Source organism: Ascaphus truei, chromosome 6 (genome assembly GCF_040206685.1).
Source record: "Ascaphus truei isolate aAscTru1 chromosome 6, aAscTru1.hap1, whole genome shotgun sequence".
NCBI classification, from domain to species: domain Eukaryota; kingdom Metazoa; phylum Chordata; class Amphibia; order Anura; family Ascaphidae; genus Ascaphus; species Ascaphus truei.
The window spans coordinates 63,636,232-63,655,945 of NC_134488.1; the positions used below are offsets into that span (position 1 = coordinate 63,636,232).

At 43.7% G+C, this 19,714-nt stretch overlaps 1 protein-coding gene across 1 annotated transcript in view; it reads left to right on the forward strand.

The window, feature by feature from the left end:
• Positions 1 to 14,405, forward strand: part of DLGAP3 (DLG associated protein 3) — an 84,389-nt gene extending 69,984 nt beyond the window's left edge. The window contains 4 exon segments of the mRNA XM_075604601.1: positions 1,308 to 1,735; positions 3,581 to 3,672; positions 6,608 to 6,751; positions 11,130 to 14,405. Of these exon segments, the coding sequence (XP_075460716.1) occupies positions 1,308 to 1,735; positions 3,581 to 3,672; positions 6,608 to 6,751; positions 11,130 to 11,348 (883 nt within the window). The 3' untranslated portion in view covers positions 11,349 to 14,405.
• The last annotated feature ends 5,309 nt before the right edge of the window (positions 14,406 to 19,714 follow it).

The window sequence follows — 19,714 nt, forward strand, 5'->3', positions numbered from 1 at the left end:
ATACAATAATATTCAGAGTGATATCATATAATAACATGCAGAGCAATATAATAATAGGCAGATTGATATAATATATAAGAATAGGCAGAGCGATATTATAACATGCAGAGCAATATAATAACATTCTGAGTGATATGATATACTGTAATAATAGGCAGAGCGATATAATAACATGCAGCGCTATATCATGTTATTTTATTGCTATAAAACACATTGCTGGCCCCTCTGGCAGTAGAGGGGATACACATTTGCTCTGTCTGGGAGCTGGAGGTAAGCAGGCATGCATGGAGAAGTAAGGTCCTGTACAGGGTAGTGATAGACAGATGGATGCATAAAGGGTGACAGACTCTGCCTGCTCAGTTCTTTGTGTCCATCAATCTCCATGGAGAATTATCCTAACAAGGACCCTTTGAAGCTTCATACCGAAAGCCCACCTCTGGCATGTTACCATGGCAATGGATCGGCCAGATGCTGAGAAGAAAAAATATTGACGTACCAGTTTGGTAGACGCTGCACCTTAACCCCAATCCCTTTTCAAGGCAGAAGAACTAGACTGATGCAATACAGGACCCACCTAGGAGGGAGGGAGCCAGCAGTTATGAGGCGTTATAATGACTCGAATTATCATGCGTCAGATTCTTACTGACATTGCTCACTCAGACTCAAGTTTTTAACCCTGTTGCTCACAGAGGGGCCTGCATTGCTTTGCAATAGGGTTAAGGTAGTAGTAATGAGGATGGGCTTTTTAGGGACTTTGGTTATCCAAAGACCCTAAGAAGCCCCTCCTCATTACTACTACCTTAACCCTATTGCAAAGCAATGCAGGCCCCTCTGTGAGCAACAGGGTTAAAAACTTGAGTCTGAGTGAGCAATGTCAGTAAGAATCTGAGGGGGTAAGAAATTGCTATTTATTAATAATATCACCCAAAATGCCTTTGAATGAGTGTGTAACAAGGTTAGAAGCTATTGTACCAAACTGATTTTAACTCCACCCTAACTTCATACACCGTACCTATAATTCACCCAATTGCTCCATATAACCGCTCTCTAAAATCCTTTTACTCCTCCATATAACCGCTCCCTATAACTTCTCCTACTCCTCCATATAACCGCTCCCTATAGCTCTTCCTATTGCTCCGTATAATCCCTCCCTATAACTCCTCCTATTGCTCCGTATAACAGCTCCCTATAACTCCTCCTATTGCTCTGTATAACCACTCCTATTGCTATATATAACCTATATAACATTCTATATTGTTGCATAATGTGGTTACTCCCTTGTACCATCACCGGTTTCCCCCCTGCAGGAGAGCGAGATTTAAACGCTCCAACAGCGTGACAGCCGGAGTCCAGGCTGACCTAGAGCTTGAGGGGTTCCCAGGGCTGACCGTCCCTACGGAAGACAAGGGACTGCAATTCGGACGTTCCTTCCAGCGTCACTCCTCAGAGCCCTCTGACTCCGCCCAGCAATACTCCGTCTACAAGACCGTCCACACACAGGGCCAGTGGGCGTATAGAGAAGACTACCAGATGCAGTACGACACGGCAGAGGAAGCCCGTCCTGAATCCTGGATGGAGAGGGGCACCCGAAGCCTCCCGGACTCGGGGAGAGCGTCTCCGTGTCATCGTGACGGGGAGTGGTTCATTAAGATGCTGCAGGCAGAGGTGGAGAGGATGGAGGGATGGTGCCAGCAGATGGAGAGGGAGGCAGAGGAGTTTGACCTCCCGGAGGAAAGTAAGTGCAGGCCTGTCCTCCTGCAGCATTCACAGAAATAGTAAATATGGGTAAGCACAAATTCTAACCACATCGCTGCCAGAAGGGCCAGCGACACACTGCAGAACAATATAATACAGTGCCGAGCCATGCAATAACATGCAGAACCATATAATACATGTGGAGCGATAAAATAACATGTAGATGTGACGGAACTTCAGCGCGTCGGAACCTAAAAAGCGGAAGGTCGCTGGTACACTGAGTCCTACTAGACTCTACCAGCCGGCATAGTGCCTTGGTCCTATTGACCGCAAGGGATTCTCGCCCTTGTTATAGAAAAAAGGTGCCCAAACTCACAAAACTTATCCTAGCCTCAACCTAAAAGGATAGTAGCACCACCAACAGGAACCACAGGGGGAAACACCCAAGAGCTACCCTCTTATACCCTGGTTACCTCTCCCTCTGGGAGGTCCCAACTGGGAATATCAGCAGGATATTGCTGTTCCGTGCTGACTGGCTGCAGGAGCGCCCAGCCTCCTTGGCTGGTGCCCAGTGACTTCTGCTGGTTCAGCTGCCTGATCCAGAGAGAAAGCAGTTGGGCAGAGCACACCATCAGGTGGACATCCTTGCTGATGGTGAGCCAGGGAGGGGAGCTTCAATGAGGAATGGTTCCCCGGATCCACAGACTTCTCACCCTGGATCCTCATAGGCCATGGCGAAGATAGGGGTGAGGCATTTCACTTCAGCAAACAGCAGTCGCTGTCTCGTGCTGCGTCAGGCAGATGAGCTCCTAATTCCCCAGATCTGCCTTGCTGGTATCCTAACAGCTCCTCCACGGCATAAAGATTAGCAGCCGAAGATCTTGGCAGGGATTGGTCACTCCTCCGATCCTCTGAAACTGGGGCTGGCTGCACAGGGGTCACAATTGATCCAAGGCCTGAACCTCCAAATGTACAGGCCTCTCTCACCCGTGGGCATACTCTAGAGGGGCAATCCCACCTACTATCAGCTGCTCCTGCAGGCTGTCCAGGATCTGTTGTGGAAGACCGGTCACTGCAAGGAACCTCTTGTCTTCTGATTTGGGAACCTCAGCCGCCTGGGTGCCAACTGGGTGCCGTTTGCAAATAAATAGTAATAACCTATGAAATAAGATGGTGCTGAAAGCTATGCATGCTGTCATGCAGCAATAAGAAATGCATTGCCACACTTAAAACGTTTATGTCACCATATTTAAGGATGTTTAATTCCCCCTCAGTGTCACTGTCCGTAGGGAAGGTGACACAAAATTGGCCGTGGGTCGCTGATGAACGTTCCACAGTGAAAATACAGATTCTTTGTCCCATTGAATTGGTCCGACGCAGATTTATTGCAGTTCCAAATCATTTATTCTTCCAGAGGCAGACAGGATTCATATAGCTAATTCTGAGCTACTAAGCTAACCTATGCATGGACTATTAGGCAATTGGAGCTGCGTATTATAAAAAAATAATAAAACCAAAACACATTCTCATCCTTGGGTAGCCTGGGCATACAGCCCATATTCTTATCTAAACCTTGGATTGGTGTAGAAAAATCAGGGAGCGCTGTGCACCGGTGAAAGCAAACCTTGGATACACTGTATGTACCAACTTATATTACATAAACAATTAAATGTTTAAATTACACTATTAAACGAACATTACAGAATAGAGTCCGGGGAGCAAAATGGATTATAGCAGACAGGGCGGATTTTGAATGACATAAATCAACTAGAAATTCTCTGAATCACAGAAAGCCATCTTCCTCTGTGCTACATGTGAGTTACCGTGTGTTGGAAGGAGAGGACTGATTCCTTGTCTCTGCTTCTCGCCCTCTCTCTCGTCACAGTCCTGGAGAAGATTCGCAGCGCAGTGGGCAGCTCCCAGCTGCTCATGTCTCAGAAAGTACAACAGTTTTTCCGACTTTGCCAGCAGAACATGGTAAGTGATTGTAAGCTCTGCGGTCTAGGAATTCCTTTCCCTACCCAGTGCTCGTATGTTTGATATGCTTAGTGTATTATAATTCTTAGTATACAACTGTCTGTTTTGTAAAGTGCTGCGTGCATTGTTGGTGCTGCTGTATAAACACCTTCTTTGTCCTGGTTAAAGGTGCATTCCACCCCCTGCACCTCTTTATTTTCCAGTGGTGGGAAGGAGGGGGTCTGAACCACGTTAATTTCTGCTCTGGGATCCCATGGTTTCAGAGATACGTAGTCAAAAAAGTAGCGCCTGTACTTCTGCATATTTAAATCCTCCTCGTCACGCGGGACTTTTAAATCTCAATGTTGTTTAACCTGGAGGGACAGCACTGGCACAACCTTTACAGGCGGGGGCGTATTTCCCATTAGACCTGTTAGGGCAACAACATTTGGTAGCAGCAAAAATGTCCGCTCCCGTATTCTTTTGCCGCACTCTCGGGCTTATCGGACCTAATGGGAAGTCATTTTACCTGTTGTGGCCGGCTCCTTGACTGCTGCCCTCCTCCTCCTGAACCGCAGCAGCAAATGACGCCGCGGACATCACCAACGTTGCCATGACAATGCGGCATCGCAGCGTCAAATGAGGTCATGACGTCGCGTTACCATGGCAACGTGACGCCGTGCGATGTCACATTGGTGACGTCTGCTGCGTCATTTGACACTGCCGTTCAGAAGTAGGATTGGAGCGGCAGGTAAGGACGCGGCCGCAGCAGCTAAGTGCCTAGGAGCGGCGGATGTTTAAATTCGCCGCTGTTTACAGGTATATATCTCAGGAGCCAGAGGGTCCCAGGAGCGGAAATTAACATGGTTTAGACCCTGCTACCGATCCTTTAAAGTTATTCCTGATCTATTTCTGCTCTGTGCAAACCAGGATTGTGTAGTTGCTTTGCATATGTTTTGGATGGATACAAGGGGGCAATATGGAAATACATGATGGAGATCAACTAGCTTTTACAGTGATTAGTAAAAGGGTTAGCCTGGGTGTGCTAATTGGTAAAGCGTTGCAGGCTGCTACGGGAGCCAAGAAAATCCGCAGGAAACCTTATTAACAAGCTTCTTAGATATGGTGTGACGTAGAGCAGGAATAGGAGATTCTCATCACAACACATTTCTTTGTCGGCATAGATGTGTGCAGATGGAGACCGTTTTAGGGTGAAATGAATATAAGGCTTTATTGCCTGTTCCTTTAACAATGTAAACATAAAAGAAATACCTGCTCCACTTTGGAGAATAACTAGACAGTACTGTATATGCCCTATCTAACTGGGTGGGTAGCTAGGCTGATTACCACCCCAAACAAATATATATATATATATATATATATATATATATATATATATATATATATATATAATACACAACAGTCCAACAAGAAAGTCTCTTATCTGATTCTGTTGCTGTAGCTGTAGGGGAAGGCCTCTCTGTTCTCCTGGGTCAGCATCCTTGTGTGCTATGGCACTCTCTGTGTCCAGATATAGAGGTCTTGTCCCCTCGTCTTGCTGTGAGCATAGAGTCCTTCTGTGTGCATCAAGACATCATCTTTTCCTCAGGTCAGCCCAGTTGTGGGCTAAGGAAATCTCTGCAGTCTTCCTTCTCCTTATGTCAGCCCAAATGTGAGCTAAGAAATATCTCTCCTGTTTCCAACAGGTGGCTTTTCTTACAGACTTAATTAGCCAGGTGGAGTCTGGTTAATCGCCTGCTGCACTTAACCAGATCCATGCTGGATTTTAGAGATAGTTTCTTCAACAGGGATAAGTCCCTGTTACAGTCTGGATAAATAATGGCTCATCTCACTACCTCCCAGCATCAATCAAATGAATAGATGTACAGTACGTGGATGGTTTAGGGATAAGTGTCATCTAGATTAGAGCTGCACAAAACCAGATATTTCCACTTCCGCAAAATTTATAAATTTTTGCAAAATTCTCTCATTCGTCTTATAAGAGACCTGTACAGAGGTATACGCAGGGAGACTGATTTGGGGGAAATTAAACATGGATTTATTTAGCCTATCACTTTAAACCAGCAGTTTAAGGCAAAACATACTGTATATACTAAGGAAACAAACACCTATCCCTTGTAAGGGCTAACTTACTTCCCCAGTCCCTATCTGCTAGACTGGGGGGGGGGAGGCCCCAAAGCCCCATACCCACCTATCACCCCAACGTCTCAAGAGGTACCTGTATGCAGGGGCACTTTGTGGCAGTCTCTGAGTCTAGCTGGGTGTCTGTTGAGTGCCAGCCTCTGGCAGGTTCCTGGGTCCTCTGTGTCGAGGAATATTTCTGATCTCCTGGTGTCTTACTCTCAGCATACAGCCCTTCTGTGTGCTCAAGACTTCATCTCCTATGTCAGCACAGTGTGTCTGTGCTAAGGAGTCTCCCGGCCTGTCCCCAGCAGGGCTTATTACCCTCCTTTGATTACCCAGGTGGAGTTGGTTAATTGACTTGCTGCAATTAAACGCTCTCTGCAGGATTTCTCAGACCACTAGAGGCAGCTTTATTTAAGGAGAGATAAGTCCTTGTTGCACGTCTTTTTTTTGCAAATTTTCACAACCACACTTGGTCGCATAAAGTGCTGAGTTTCCAGTGTGTGCTCATTTCTGAAGAGTTCATTCACCAGATCATCTCTAATCTCTTTGTTTATACTTTTAATGCCTGCAGGTTGTTTTCCTGAACTTGTTAAAAATTCCATTAGAAATGCCAATATCCCACAATTCCCATTTCCACAAAAGTCAACTAAATGTCTTCAGACTTACTGTGAAAACAAAACTCAACATTTCACTAGAATGCAGCAGGTGGAAAATGTATTTCCACCCAGCTCAAGTGTCAGCGCTACTTTGCATGTCTCTCTCTGCGTGCCTCACACCCCCTCAATTTCCTCTTTTTCCTGTTTCTCAGGATCCCACCTCGTTTCCGCTGCCCACCTCTCAGGACCTGGCTGGATTCTGGGACCTCCTCCAGCTTTCCTTCGAAGACGTGGGCATGAAGTTTGCAGAGCTTCAGCAGCTGAAGAACAACGGGTGGAAGCTATTGGAATGCAAGGTATGGTGGAGCTCAGAGGGGGCATCCCACACAGATATTCACACAAGCAGTTACACAGCAGTTTAGGTTGGAAAAATACATATGTCCATCGAGTTTAACCTTAACCTGCTAATTTGTAACTGGATGAGATAGTCATCCTATATTTACAGCTATGTTGGTCCACAGGGAGGCAAACCTAAAAGACCCAGTGCAACATTTGCCAACATTACAGTATGTCTCATACAGGAAAAAATTATTCCTTCCAGACTCCAGTTAATGGTAATCAGATCCCTTCCTGGATTAATGCTTTGCCTGTTGTTTGAGTTGTGTTATTGTGTTTGCTTTGTAGTTCAATGCAGAGAAAGCACAATGCTTATTATCATTCATTCATCAGTGTGTTCCCCGCTTCTTCATTGTTTCTGCCTTATACTGTATGTAGACATTTTAGCATATTGTGCATATTGTACGTATAGACCAGGGCTCTTTAACTGGTGGCCTGCAAAGGGTCTTAAAGTGAACCTTGCACTGTCTGCTTCTAATTTCTTTGAAGTTGACCAGGCAGCTACAGTAAGTGCAATTGTGTTCACACGAAAACTCACTTGTAATGTAATGTACATACTATATATATGGTACAGATGTTAAAAATGATTATACTTCAACACTTTGCAAGTTTTTACAGTATTTCAATGCATCCTAAATTATATTACGATACTCTTGTGACCCTTCTACTACTAATACATAGACGTATTTTCATTGTCTGTTTGATACAGTGCATAGACCTTTGTGCATTCTAGCTGTTTGATACGTACAGATGAAACACAAAGGGAGCCCAGAACTACATCCAATATGACAAAAATACACAGTGAAATACACACACACACACACACACACACACACACACACACACATACACACACACACACACACACACACACACACATATATATTGTAGAGAAATTAATGTTTTACAATATTTCTTACCATATACTTTGACGACAACTGTTGCTGACTTCTTGCCAGACTGATTTACTGCCTCAATGGTATACTTTCCAGCATCATAACGGTTCACCTTCTCTACAACAAGTAAGGTGTAGCTGTCTGTAATATCAATAATGCCACGGCTTGCAAGGTCAACGCCCTCCTTTCTCCAAGTGATTATTGGTGATGGTCTTCCAGATACAGATACCATGAGACGTAAAGAACCACCAGCTCTGACTGTAACAATCTTCTTGAGATCATCAGAAAGCTCAAGATCAGGGATTTCTAATAAAATTAATAAAATGAATTATAGTTAACACAGTGTTTATACTATTGAAAATGGAAAGCAACTAAAAATTTCAATATATTTGCATTTACCTATTCGTTCAGCAGGTGCGATTACAGCAGATGATTCACTGTATTCACTCATGCCATTGACGTTTATGGTAGCTACCCTGAAGCAGTATCTCTGGATGGTTTTCAGAGACGTCACTGTAAACTCAGGGTTTCTAAGAGTGGCAGTTGTATGTGGTCTGAACCACTGTTCAGTGCCTTCTTCTTGCATATATATATATATAAACAACATTACCATTCTCTCGTCCGGTAAAGAAAGACTGCACTCGGTTCAGTAATCATGAAAAACTGTATTGGGCATCTGAATAGAAAAGATAAGTCACCCAATCCGACGTTTCGGTCCTGGAATAGGACCTTTCTCACCCCCTTTACCTTCTTATTTACTTAAACTTCTTATTTACCTGTATAATTACAGGAAGAATTATCTGCATTGGATCTGTCACAACCAGCTGCATGAAAAGACCTGTGCATTTGGAAAGCATTTGCAATGATCTGGCCCAGCTGCATAGAGAGCTGCACAGAGAGAGCCGCCTCTCCCTGCGCATATCTCACCAGTGATCGTAGGCTTTTAATACAATTTTTAATCCTAGTGTACGTGAGCAGGGCGTCTCCGGAGCAGAACCGCGTTGATTTCAGGTCCAGGGACCCCCTGCTTCCTGAGATACAGGCCCCGTTATGGGTGCTACTATCTCCTATGCATTTAAATGTCTCGCGTCACGTGACCGTGGCATTTAAATGCATAGGAGATACCAACACCCTTTAACGGGGCCTGTATCTCAGGAAACAGGAGGTCCCCGGACCTCAAATCAATGCGGTTCTGCTCCGAGGACCCCCTACTCATGTACACTAGTATTAAAATGTTTATTAAAACAACTTCATTACCTTAGTGGCTAGCCGCTAAGGCAATGAAGGGGTTAACCATCAGTGCCTGGTTTATTGTGGGTAGCGGGGGTGGGTGAAGGCGGTATTTGGCCCTTGGTGGGTGTTTAGGCCTTGCGTGGGGAGGGGGGGGGTTGCGGGTGGAGTTAACCCCTTCATTACCTTAGCGGTTAACCCCTCCCGCTACCACCCGGTATACCTAAATATCCATCCTTGGGGCTTCTACCCCCTTCACCCAATTCCTCTACCCACAATAAACAAAATACACACAACAACCCTACTACCCACCTCCTCTACCCCACTAACACCCCCATTCCCCCAACACATACAGTACAGTAATGGGCAAAATAACTATTATCCAGATATGGATAAAAGCTAATTTGCCCATTCAAAATCAAACATTAGCCAGCCAGCATAAATAATGTAAATACAACTTTCTACTTACACCTGCCATCATGAAGGGCGTCCTCGTCAGCATACTCCAGGTCCATGTCCTCCGTTGGCATCAAGAGCACATGAAAAAATACAACACAAAGGTAATGAAGGGGTTAACTCCACCTGCAACCCCCTCCCCCCACAAGGCCTGAACACCCGCCAAGGGCCAAATACCATCTTCACCCACCCCCGCTACCCATAATAAACATGGCACTCATAGTTAACCCCTTCATTGCCTTAGCGGTTAGCTGCTAAGGTAATGAGGTTGCCTGTAAATGCATTTTTATTGCATGGGATTCATGCTGGGGGTCTCCGGAGCTGATATTAATGGGTATCAGCTCCGGAGACCCCCAGCATCAATCCGATGCAGGAAAATACATTTTTTTTCTACGCCCCTCTCTTGTCGTCTCTCAGCAGCTTCTCCCCAGCCTCACGCCAACTTTTCCCGGCGTGAGGATTTTGGGAGACAATTGCTATTCTAGAGCCGCGATTAGCCTCGATAAACTAATCAGGGCTACTAGAATTGCACGAGTTTCAAAACCTGCCTATAAGTGGCTCACCCGGCGATGTGTTTTGAACGACATAAAAAATTGGCGATTCATGTCTTTATCGCCCACTTATCGAGGCTTTCTGAGTGGCAGTAGGCATTTTGGCCGAAAAGGCCTCGATAAGTGGGTTATCAAGGCTTATAGAATAGGCCCCTATGTGTCTCACTGATATGGATAGTGGATACTGGTATGGATGTGTGGAGGTTACATGCTCTGAAGTGGCAATAGTCTAGTGAAAGTTTCCAGATATAACAAGCCTCAGGAACTTTTACATTTTATAAATGACTTCATGAAAACCCCCAAAAAGCAATAGATGCTCCATTTGTTTCTATTTAAAGAGGCACTCGAAGCGACACTATTTTTTCTAAATAGGTTTGAAGCAGCAGGTCTCCAGAGCTGAACCACGTTGATTTCAGCTCTGGGGAGCCCCTGCATCCCGAGATACAAACCCCTGTAGGTGCTTCCGGAATCTCTGTGCAGTTTAAAGCTCCCGGTCATGTGAATCAATAGAAAGACACAAGAGATGACATTGCGGCTTCCTATTGGTCCACAGGACCCAGGACTTTTAAACCACCATATTGTGAACCCAGCCAGGGCTCCTACCGGCATCACCCACCGAGGCAATTATCTTGGGAAGCATGGAGTTCCTGGAGCAGAAATCAACGCGATTACCATGGTAACCCACAGAAACTAGCAATTAAGAAAATCATGATTTGTAACACTAGAAAAGAATGGGGGTAAACAACATATGCTCAGGGGGCAAGATACTAACAGTATATCAGTTGATCTCATATAGGCTTCTGGGGGGAATTGCTGCTTTAATATAGATGCAGCAAAGGTTATTTCTCCTGCTGGCGTGTTATGGTGGGATATTCTGGTTTATCACTGCCATTAAGTTCTATGGAAACTCTGTGATATTCTGCAGTACATTGTTTTATCAGTCGGAGCCAAGAAGTCTGCTACATCTGTAAATAGCTGTGTCTGTTTATAACCTCCTTGACACAGTGTATGCATACATAGTTATACAGTAGATTAGGTTGAAAAACTATATGTCCATACTCTGACATGCAGCGCTGTTGATACATAGCTGCGTCTGTGTATTGTCTCATTGATACAATGTACACATCTCTGGTAAACATACATTCTCTGGCCATCAGTGTGTTTTAATGCGTCGTTCTCTCTCTGTGCCCTTGTCTCTGTCTCAGGAGGAGAAGAAGGTGCCTCCTCCCATACCAAAGAAGCCCCTCCGTCAGAAGGTGTACCCCGTGAAGGACCGCTCCCTGGATTCCGTGGACCGCCAGAGGCAGGAGGCCAGGAAGAGGCTATTAGCGGCCAAGCGGGCCGCCTCATACCGGCACAACTCTGCCACGGAGAGTGCTGACAGCATAGAGATTTACATCCCCGAGGCCCAGACCAGACTGTGAAGTGAACAATGTACACTAGCCTTTTGTACGTGCTGTACATATACTATACATATATACATAGAGAAGATTTAGAGATTATTCTAAGAAAAAAAAAGACTGAAAAAAAATACAAAAAAAAAAAATGACCACAGCTGTGTAACTCCGGGGAGGGCCCCTCTTACCCCACTAACCTCCATCACCACAATCCTCCTCTTCAAAGGGCAGAGCTAGGTAATCCCTTCCGTGCCAGAGGGGCATTTCTGGCACCATAAGTGTTAAAACAGTATTTCATGGTCAGAGCACCCCCAGCCCCAAAACGGATGAAACTCAAGAGATGACCATGCTGCCTTGTGAAGCAGTACGGAACATGACCACAGAGAAACACTGTGCCAAATTCTTTTATTTATTTTTTTAAACCTTTTTTAGGGCAGAATGGGTTTAAAGTCCTAAGTACACTAAAGTGAGGGTTAATAGGTTAAAGCAAGGTGATTGATACATTTTGCCCATAAAGAATCAGTGGGAGTATTTTTCAATCATTTTTGATGTCTCACAGGAGAAAGGATTTTTAAATTGTATGGCAATACACAGTATCAGCACACAATGCAGCATGCTCATTTTATGGGATGTTGCATGTGGGGTAATAGTGTGTGAAGACATGGAAATCTACCTGTTGTAAGGGGTGGTGGGTACTTATCTTGGGATGCCCAGGAGGAGGTACAGTTATGAGTGAGGCATGATGGTGTGAGAAGTGGGATCACAAAAGGCCAAAGGATCAGGACAGCATGACACACATATAATCACCAATTGGGGGAACCCTGAAAGGGTCAGGGAACAAAGGGGATTTTTTCTCAAAGTCTCTCAGCTGCAGAACTTGTAAAAAAAAATCCTGTGCCATGTGTAGAAAATCCCACTGGTTTAATTGGAATTATTTTTCCTTGATAAATCTTGTGCTGTTTTTTGCCCCCAGGTTTTGCAGCCGGGAGACTTTGATAAAGAGACCCCCAAAGTGAGCTATGAATTATATGCTACTTTTCATTGTCCACTTGAATTGATATATGACGGGCCTCACATGAATTATATCTCAAATGTGCAGTCCAAAGTACTAACGCCATCATGTCTCTTCATTAAAAAACTGCCTTTGTTGTTCTTTAAAAAAAAAACGGCTTTATAACCCCGACCACTGCAACTTTGTTATCACCATAGCATTGTCTCTTATCTCCTATGTAGCCCGTTGTGACACAGCGTGTGTTCCATATCCTGTGCTATGCCAAAAACCGAGCCTACATTCCAAAAGCTAACTGCAACGTCTAAAATGAATGGTAAACATGGTATGAAATGCTGTAGCGGAGTGCTTTTGCTTTTACTATAATGTAGGTTGGTAAGAGGGACTGCAACTTGGAATGCGGAAAAAGGTGTTAACCCCTCTTCTGCCAGACAGGTCAGCAACGCTTTGCGACACATTGGGTAGCTGTTCCATGGGTGGTGGTAGAGTGGTAGCTGTTATAGGTAAATGGTCTTATGTTGTTGCTTTATATGTTCTGTTATGTGGCACTGGAGCCTGCATATAAATGATGGGCTTTCTAGTTATTGTGGGTTGTAGATGTGGAGAAAGATTCTTCTGGTTGTAGGGCAGTGTGTGTGCATTTTATGGACATTAAATCCATCCCACTTCTAACCCCACACCTTGGATTGCTGCCTAACCAAACTGCAGGATGAGGGGTTATCCATAGATGCCAACTTTTAGCAATACCATTCAGGCTCTCCCTCCTTTCATAAATATTGAGGTAGTGTCAGTATCATAGAGGAGAGGGAGAGGGGGGCACGTACTGTACAGTAGGTGCAGGAGATTGACAGTCCCAAAACAAGCTTCCTCCACCATCAACCCCACATTCAGTGCTAGAAGGAATATCATTAGGGTATCTCATGCTGAAGGGACTAACTAACTAACTAACTAAACCCCCCATATTGCAACATTACAGGTCATCTCTGTTACTGTTTTTCTGTTTTTGCCCCTGTCATTGTCCAATATCTCTGTCACTGTCTCTTAACTCCTCTGTGTCCCATTTCTCTGTTAGTGTCCATGTCTATGTTCTTCTTTCATTGACCCCTCTGCTCCTTGTCACTGTGACTTCCTTTCCGTCCTGTTACTCTCTCTGCTCCCTCTGTCCCTTCCTTGCTACGTGCAGAGAGAAGCTGGGAAGCTGCCGGCAGACAGTATTTTTTGTACGTTTTCTGCAGCTCAGGAAAAGTTGGCACCTATGAGATTAACTGATTCTTCAGGCACTGGGTTTATTTCTGTCTACTGTTCTCTCCTTCCAATGTGCTTGATCCTTTCAGCACTGGATAGGACCTGCTCTATAACCTGAACATCTTAGGAGCCAACTGGCACTAAATGGCCCTCCGTTGCTAGAAAGAACTGTACACCTTTGCTTGCTTATCCACCCCAAAAGGTGGCTGCACGCTTATATTATCCATGTGCAGTCTTGACCTAACCTCTTACTGTTAACTCGTTATCTGAGTCCATATATTTACCTCCCTGTGCCTCATTTTATCCTGTCTTCTTTGAGGAGGAATCATTTGAACTCCCCTCTTGATGTTCCCTTAGGTTAGAAATCTTAGAAGATAGTCACCATAGCTCCTGTTTGCACCCTGGGTACGGCTGCACGCTCGCTTCGGAATATACTGTATAAGCGCTGGGATTCCTAGTTAATTACCAGCACCTCATTATTATTATTAATTATTATTATTAGAAGTATTAGTATGATTACTATTAATGAACAGGTTATCTTCTCGGCTAATTGTTTCCGCTTCAGTTTAAATCTTTACTTTCAATCTCCGTGTTCTAACTTAGGCCTTGTAGAATGTGCAATGTGCTCTTTTCCCATACCCCCTCTTAAATTATTTATTGGAAATAGTTTTGGGGTTCAGGAATTGTTTTTGGAAAGGGTCTTGTTCTTCACTGCTAATAATGTTCTATTATCCAGGTTCCCCCATTCCTATATCCGGGGTGTTTTGTTTCATAGGGAATTTTAAATAAGAAAGATTTTTCTGCAAAAAAAAAAAAAAAAAGGTGTGTGTATATATATATATATATATATATATATATATATATATATATATATATATATATATATATATATATATATATATATACACACACCTTTTTTTTTTTTTTTTTGCAGAAAAATCTTTCTTATTTAAAATTCCCTATGAAACAAAACACCCCGGATATAGGAATGGGGGAACCTGGATAATAGAACATTATTAGCAGTGAAGAACAAGACCCTTTCCAAAGGGTATATATATATATATATACACTTATGTATATATATGTTTACCAAATTCCTTCCCCTGTCTGTTGTGGCCGCAGACAATAAGGCACTTGGGAGCCGATTCATCCAGCGCCGGTACTAGTCAGCGCCCCCCAATACACCACTGACTTAAATGGAAGATGCAGAATCGGGCGCCCTAATCTGTTAAAGCGCTTGATGAATTTTGCCCCTTGGAGTGGCTACAGATTTGGCTAACGCAGGGGTGGCCAACTCCACTCAAGGGCTACCAGCAGGTCAGGTTTTTAGAATATCCCTGCTTCAGCACAGGTGGCTCAGTCAAAGACTGAGCCCCTGATCAAGCCACCTGTGCTGAAGTAGGGATATCTTAAAAACCTGACCTGCTGGTAGCCCTTGAAGACTGGAGTTGGCTAATGGGTCCAGCCTGCCGGGGATTTTAGGTATGGCTGAGAGGTAACCCTCTCAAAATACCTTTGACGGCCAGAGGGGCCTGCAACGCATTCTGCAGATGGTTTCCAGTCCCGGGAAACGTAAACTGAGCATTCGGCCCTTTTCGATGCAGGAAAAGGCTTGCAACGCACTGCGAAGCTGCGTAGGGGCTAATCACGCGGCAGCCATATTTATTAGCAGGCAACGTGAATTTTCAAGCAAACCCGCAAACTGAAGGGAAGAGTTGCAAATGCTGGTAAAAAAAATAAATAAAGAGGGATTTGAAATGATATTCTTTCGGGAAGATCTTTTAAGTGACTTTCTGGTGCTTACAGGGTTAAATCTCCCTTCCCCCTTCCTGGATTTAAAGGGCCAAGCTGGCTGGACCTGTTTTTTTTAATTTTTGTAACCACTCTGAGCCAGGGACCTCCCTCTTTGGTGGCAGTCATCGTGGTCCTACAGTACGTAGCAGTAACTCCTTGAGCATCGGAGGGGGCAGCAACGCATTGTGACTTACAAATACTAGCCATGTTGCACGGATGTAGCAGGTTCATTCCTTCCACTGGGGGGAGGTTAACCCTTTTCTCTGCCGCGGGGAGAGGACCCCCCCCCCCCCCATATCTTTTTAACTTTACTGTAGCAGGTTATGCCAGTGTTAAAGGCATGACCCTTTGTGTACTGCTGCCATGCGTCCAGGTTACTTTTGAGCATATCCTCTGTGCGTCTGTCCTTATCTCCACTGCCTGCCGCTGAGCCAGCTAGCTGCGTGGTGAGCAAAGGATTCTGGGTGAGCTACAGACGTGGTTCATCTTTGAGCTCCTCTGTAAATCAATACCGAGTTTAAACAAACACTTTCAACCAGCTTCATCTGCAAGTGGCCTAGTGGTGACCTCACTGCTTTTGAAGTGGGCCAAACCACTATGAATTCTAGTATCACCTCCCCATGACCTTGGGCACTTCACTTTATTTCCATGTGCCTGAGGCACCAAATGTTAGATTGTATAGTACTGGGGAGGGAGCCTGAAAAATTCTATATACAGAGATGTATGCACTGCATCGCTATAGGTTATAAATTATTATCATTGTATTTATTATCATGGTATTTATTGTATATTTATATTTAATATTCTATTTATTAACACCATTATTATTATTAGATTTATTAATTCTTATTATCTGCTTGGAGAACGGACATCCCAAAAAACATCATTGCCTTCCACTCGTATATGGTTGGCCAACTCCAGTCCTCAAGGGTCACCAACAAGTCAGGTTTTAAGGATATACCTGCTTCAGCACAGGTGGCTCACTCTGTGGTTCAGTCATGACATATTGGGTTGGCCACCCCTGCACTAGTAATTTCAATTGCCCCATGCCCAATTCAAAGTCCAAAGGTCCCACCTATAATGGGCAAGAGCCCTTAACTTGGGCATCATAGTTGGTACAAGGGATGGGCATCACCTTTTCCTTCATCCCTACGCTCGGGTTAATATGAGTGGATCTCTAGGGAGCTGGAAGTGTATTTACATACTCAGTAATATTACATTACAATGCAGCACGTTTATTTTCAACTTGTACCACTTCTTCCTTTCCTGCAACACTCTATTTTATCCGATCTTGTAATGTTTCCTCTCTTGCGTTCAGTTTTTTATTATTATTTTTTTTCACTCTCCTTCAATCCTTTTTTAAGGGTGTGTGACACCTTCACTGCTCAGCAGAAACCCTGCATCACAAAGTTACTCAACAGTGTTACATTTTAGCACGCCTTGGGACAGATGCTCTAAGCTCCGTTAAGTCACGGATCATAACATGACCATAACTAATGCAGGAACGGGCGTTATGTTCCTTGAATGAAAATGGTATCCGCCAAGCTAATTATATGCAGAATCAACAACCGAAATACATGTAGCATAGGCCTAACATCATGTTATTGTAGGATAATGTTGCGTTATATTCCAATAACCTGATGAATTATGTCGGTTTTGGCGTTACTCTGATGCAGACCCTGAAATAGGTGTTTTGCTCAAGTGGAAGGAAACAAACCGCCAGGAAATAATGCTGCATCATGCCCAACTGTGGCGTTTCATCCAAACCTCGTAACATCTCTATTTCAGGGTCTGGGTGGGAGTAATGCCAAACGGACTATAGTGGACAGGGGATGCCGTGATAACATATCATTTGCACGCCATTATCACCAACGTATATTTAACGCTATTCTCTTTAAGGAGAACACATGTCTTAACGTTATGTTATTGTCGTTTTAACATACAGCGTTGCTATTAACAAGACGTTAATGCCACTTTAACTGGCTTTGAGAAATGGGATTTTAAAAGGGCAGCTGGAGATTAAAACTCCCTGAAAGTAACTGTTTTACTCATTTGTATTCTGTAAAAAAAAAAAATGAATGTTTTTTTGTTTTTTGAGTTCAAGTATATCAACAACGTATGTTTATTTGTTTGACTAATGATAGCTTCATAATTAAAAGTAAAATAGAAATATACTGTAGATTGGGGGACTAATAAACAGTCTGATCACCAAAGGACTTTAGATAAAGATTTTTTTCTTTTTTTAACTCTGAAGAATTATTTTGCTATGGTGTAAACCTGTCCAATGATTAAAAAGAAGTGTCAGTCACTTACAATTCACCAAGTAAACATGTCACTGGCATTAGGTTGAGTTAGTCATATTAGAAACTGACACTTAACATTGTTTAGTAAATTTGGGCCTTACATGGCCACCTCCACCTGCGCACTCCTGCCGTATACGGCGTGTGCGCGATACCAAACCTTGCAAGGTGCAGACCGTCAAATCATCACAAGAAGGGTGTAAGAAAAGAGGGCACCGTCCTAAGCTTTTGGATGACTACGTTATGTTTATTTATGGGTTGTGTAGGGAATCTCCCCCTCTCCCCACTATGCACTGTGAATCCCCCTTCCCCAGGGAGGGGTCTTTAAGGCTGTAAAGAGCTTCCCTCTCTCTGCACTTAATCTGCAACATTGGCAGATCAACCGGTTTCTGTTTTCAGGGCCATGAACATGGAGTGGATGAAGACTGCGGGTTAGGCATGAAGGGTTTGTCCTCTGTCATATGTAGGGGGAACAGGAGACGAACGCATTGCATTTCAATGCATCTGCGTTTGTATCATTCAAACTACTTAACATTTAAAGCAGGGCTGTTAGCCAGAGAGGTTGACCTTTCTCTGACATGGGGAATATTTTTGATGCGGTGTGAAACAGAGGCGTGAGATGCAGGATTTCATACATGCCATTACATTTGTGTCTACATGCCTCTGGCAATGAAAGGGGTTAATAATTCCTGTTATCAATCTCTTAATCGCACAGTGAGCAGGTTTGAAGTTTATGGAGTGATAAGAACTCTAGTGAGCAGTTATAGGGAGCAATAGGAGGCGTTATAGGGAGCAGTTGTATTGAGCAATAGGAGGAGTGATACATATTGTAATGCACTGTATTAAAATCTGCATCTTTCCATGTTTTCTGCATATAAACCTCTTCCAGGTGTGTTGGATGTAAACCTCCCTGCTAATGATCTCCATTAAATGATTAACAAGTCTCTTGTATTAGTATATAGATCCCATGGGCACAGTGATGGATACTGGTATGTCAAGAAAATGGGGTAGAAAGTCTCTCATGTGTTTCCACACTGCCTGTGTTGACTGGGATTTAGGGACTGCATTATCACGACCGAGGTCTCTTCATATCCCCCATTCAACGTCTTCTAATCTCAAGGTGAGTGGAAGAACAGTCATGGGAGATTGAGGGTCCTCTTTAAAAGAAACATTCTAAAACATGATGTGTGAGCGGCCATCTTCCCCGCTCTGTTGGCTCATTCTATTCCTTGGGGCTCAGATGGACTGGGACCCTCATATTGGGTGGTTCCAGGCACCACTGAGTTATCAACACTTCTCAGCTTTCACTCACACCTTAGCTCTTAGCAAACGTGCCTAGAGGAAAACCATCTTCCACTCTCTGGCTCTGTAAGACAATACAGTGACTGTGACATGTGGTTCTTTTTCATTGTAATGACCTAGCTGTAATTAAATAAAGAATTCTTTGATTAATGAAGCACAGTCACAACATCTGGATCTGAGTTCTTTTTTTTACTACTTGAAGGGACATTTAAATAGTGCCATGTCCCAGGGTTTTTTAATCTCTCATGCTGGGGTTGGTTACTCATACACTCTGCCCCCATATCTTCTGTCTGTTCCAGTTTGAAGTACTGTAGCTACGTTTAATTGATTTGGAAAGTCTTGTTCCTGATATCCAGAGGTAATTACCTAATCATTAAAGGAGCAATAGTTTATTTTCTTAGGGGCCTCTGAATGGGGTAGTGTTTGTCAATCAATTGTTTTGTTTACTCTTATCCCATCCTATCCTTATCAGAGAGCCATTAAAGTTAAGGGGAGGTGGGAGAGGGGGGAGGGGTCTTTGGATGAGGAAGTACTTGCTGATCACAATAATATCACACAAGAGGAAGTAACCAGAGGAAATCAAACATGTATATAAATATCTCTTGGTGCTACTCTGTAGAGATATCAATTACTTAAAGTATATAATCTTAGCAAAAATAGCAATTAGTGAAAACATCTTCAATCTAGCATAACATACTAATCTATAGCTACGCAAAAATACATATTCACACTGTATACAATGT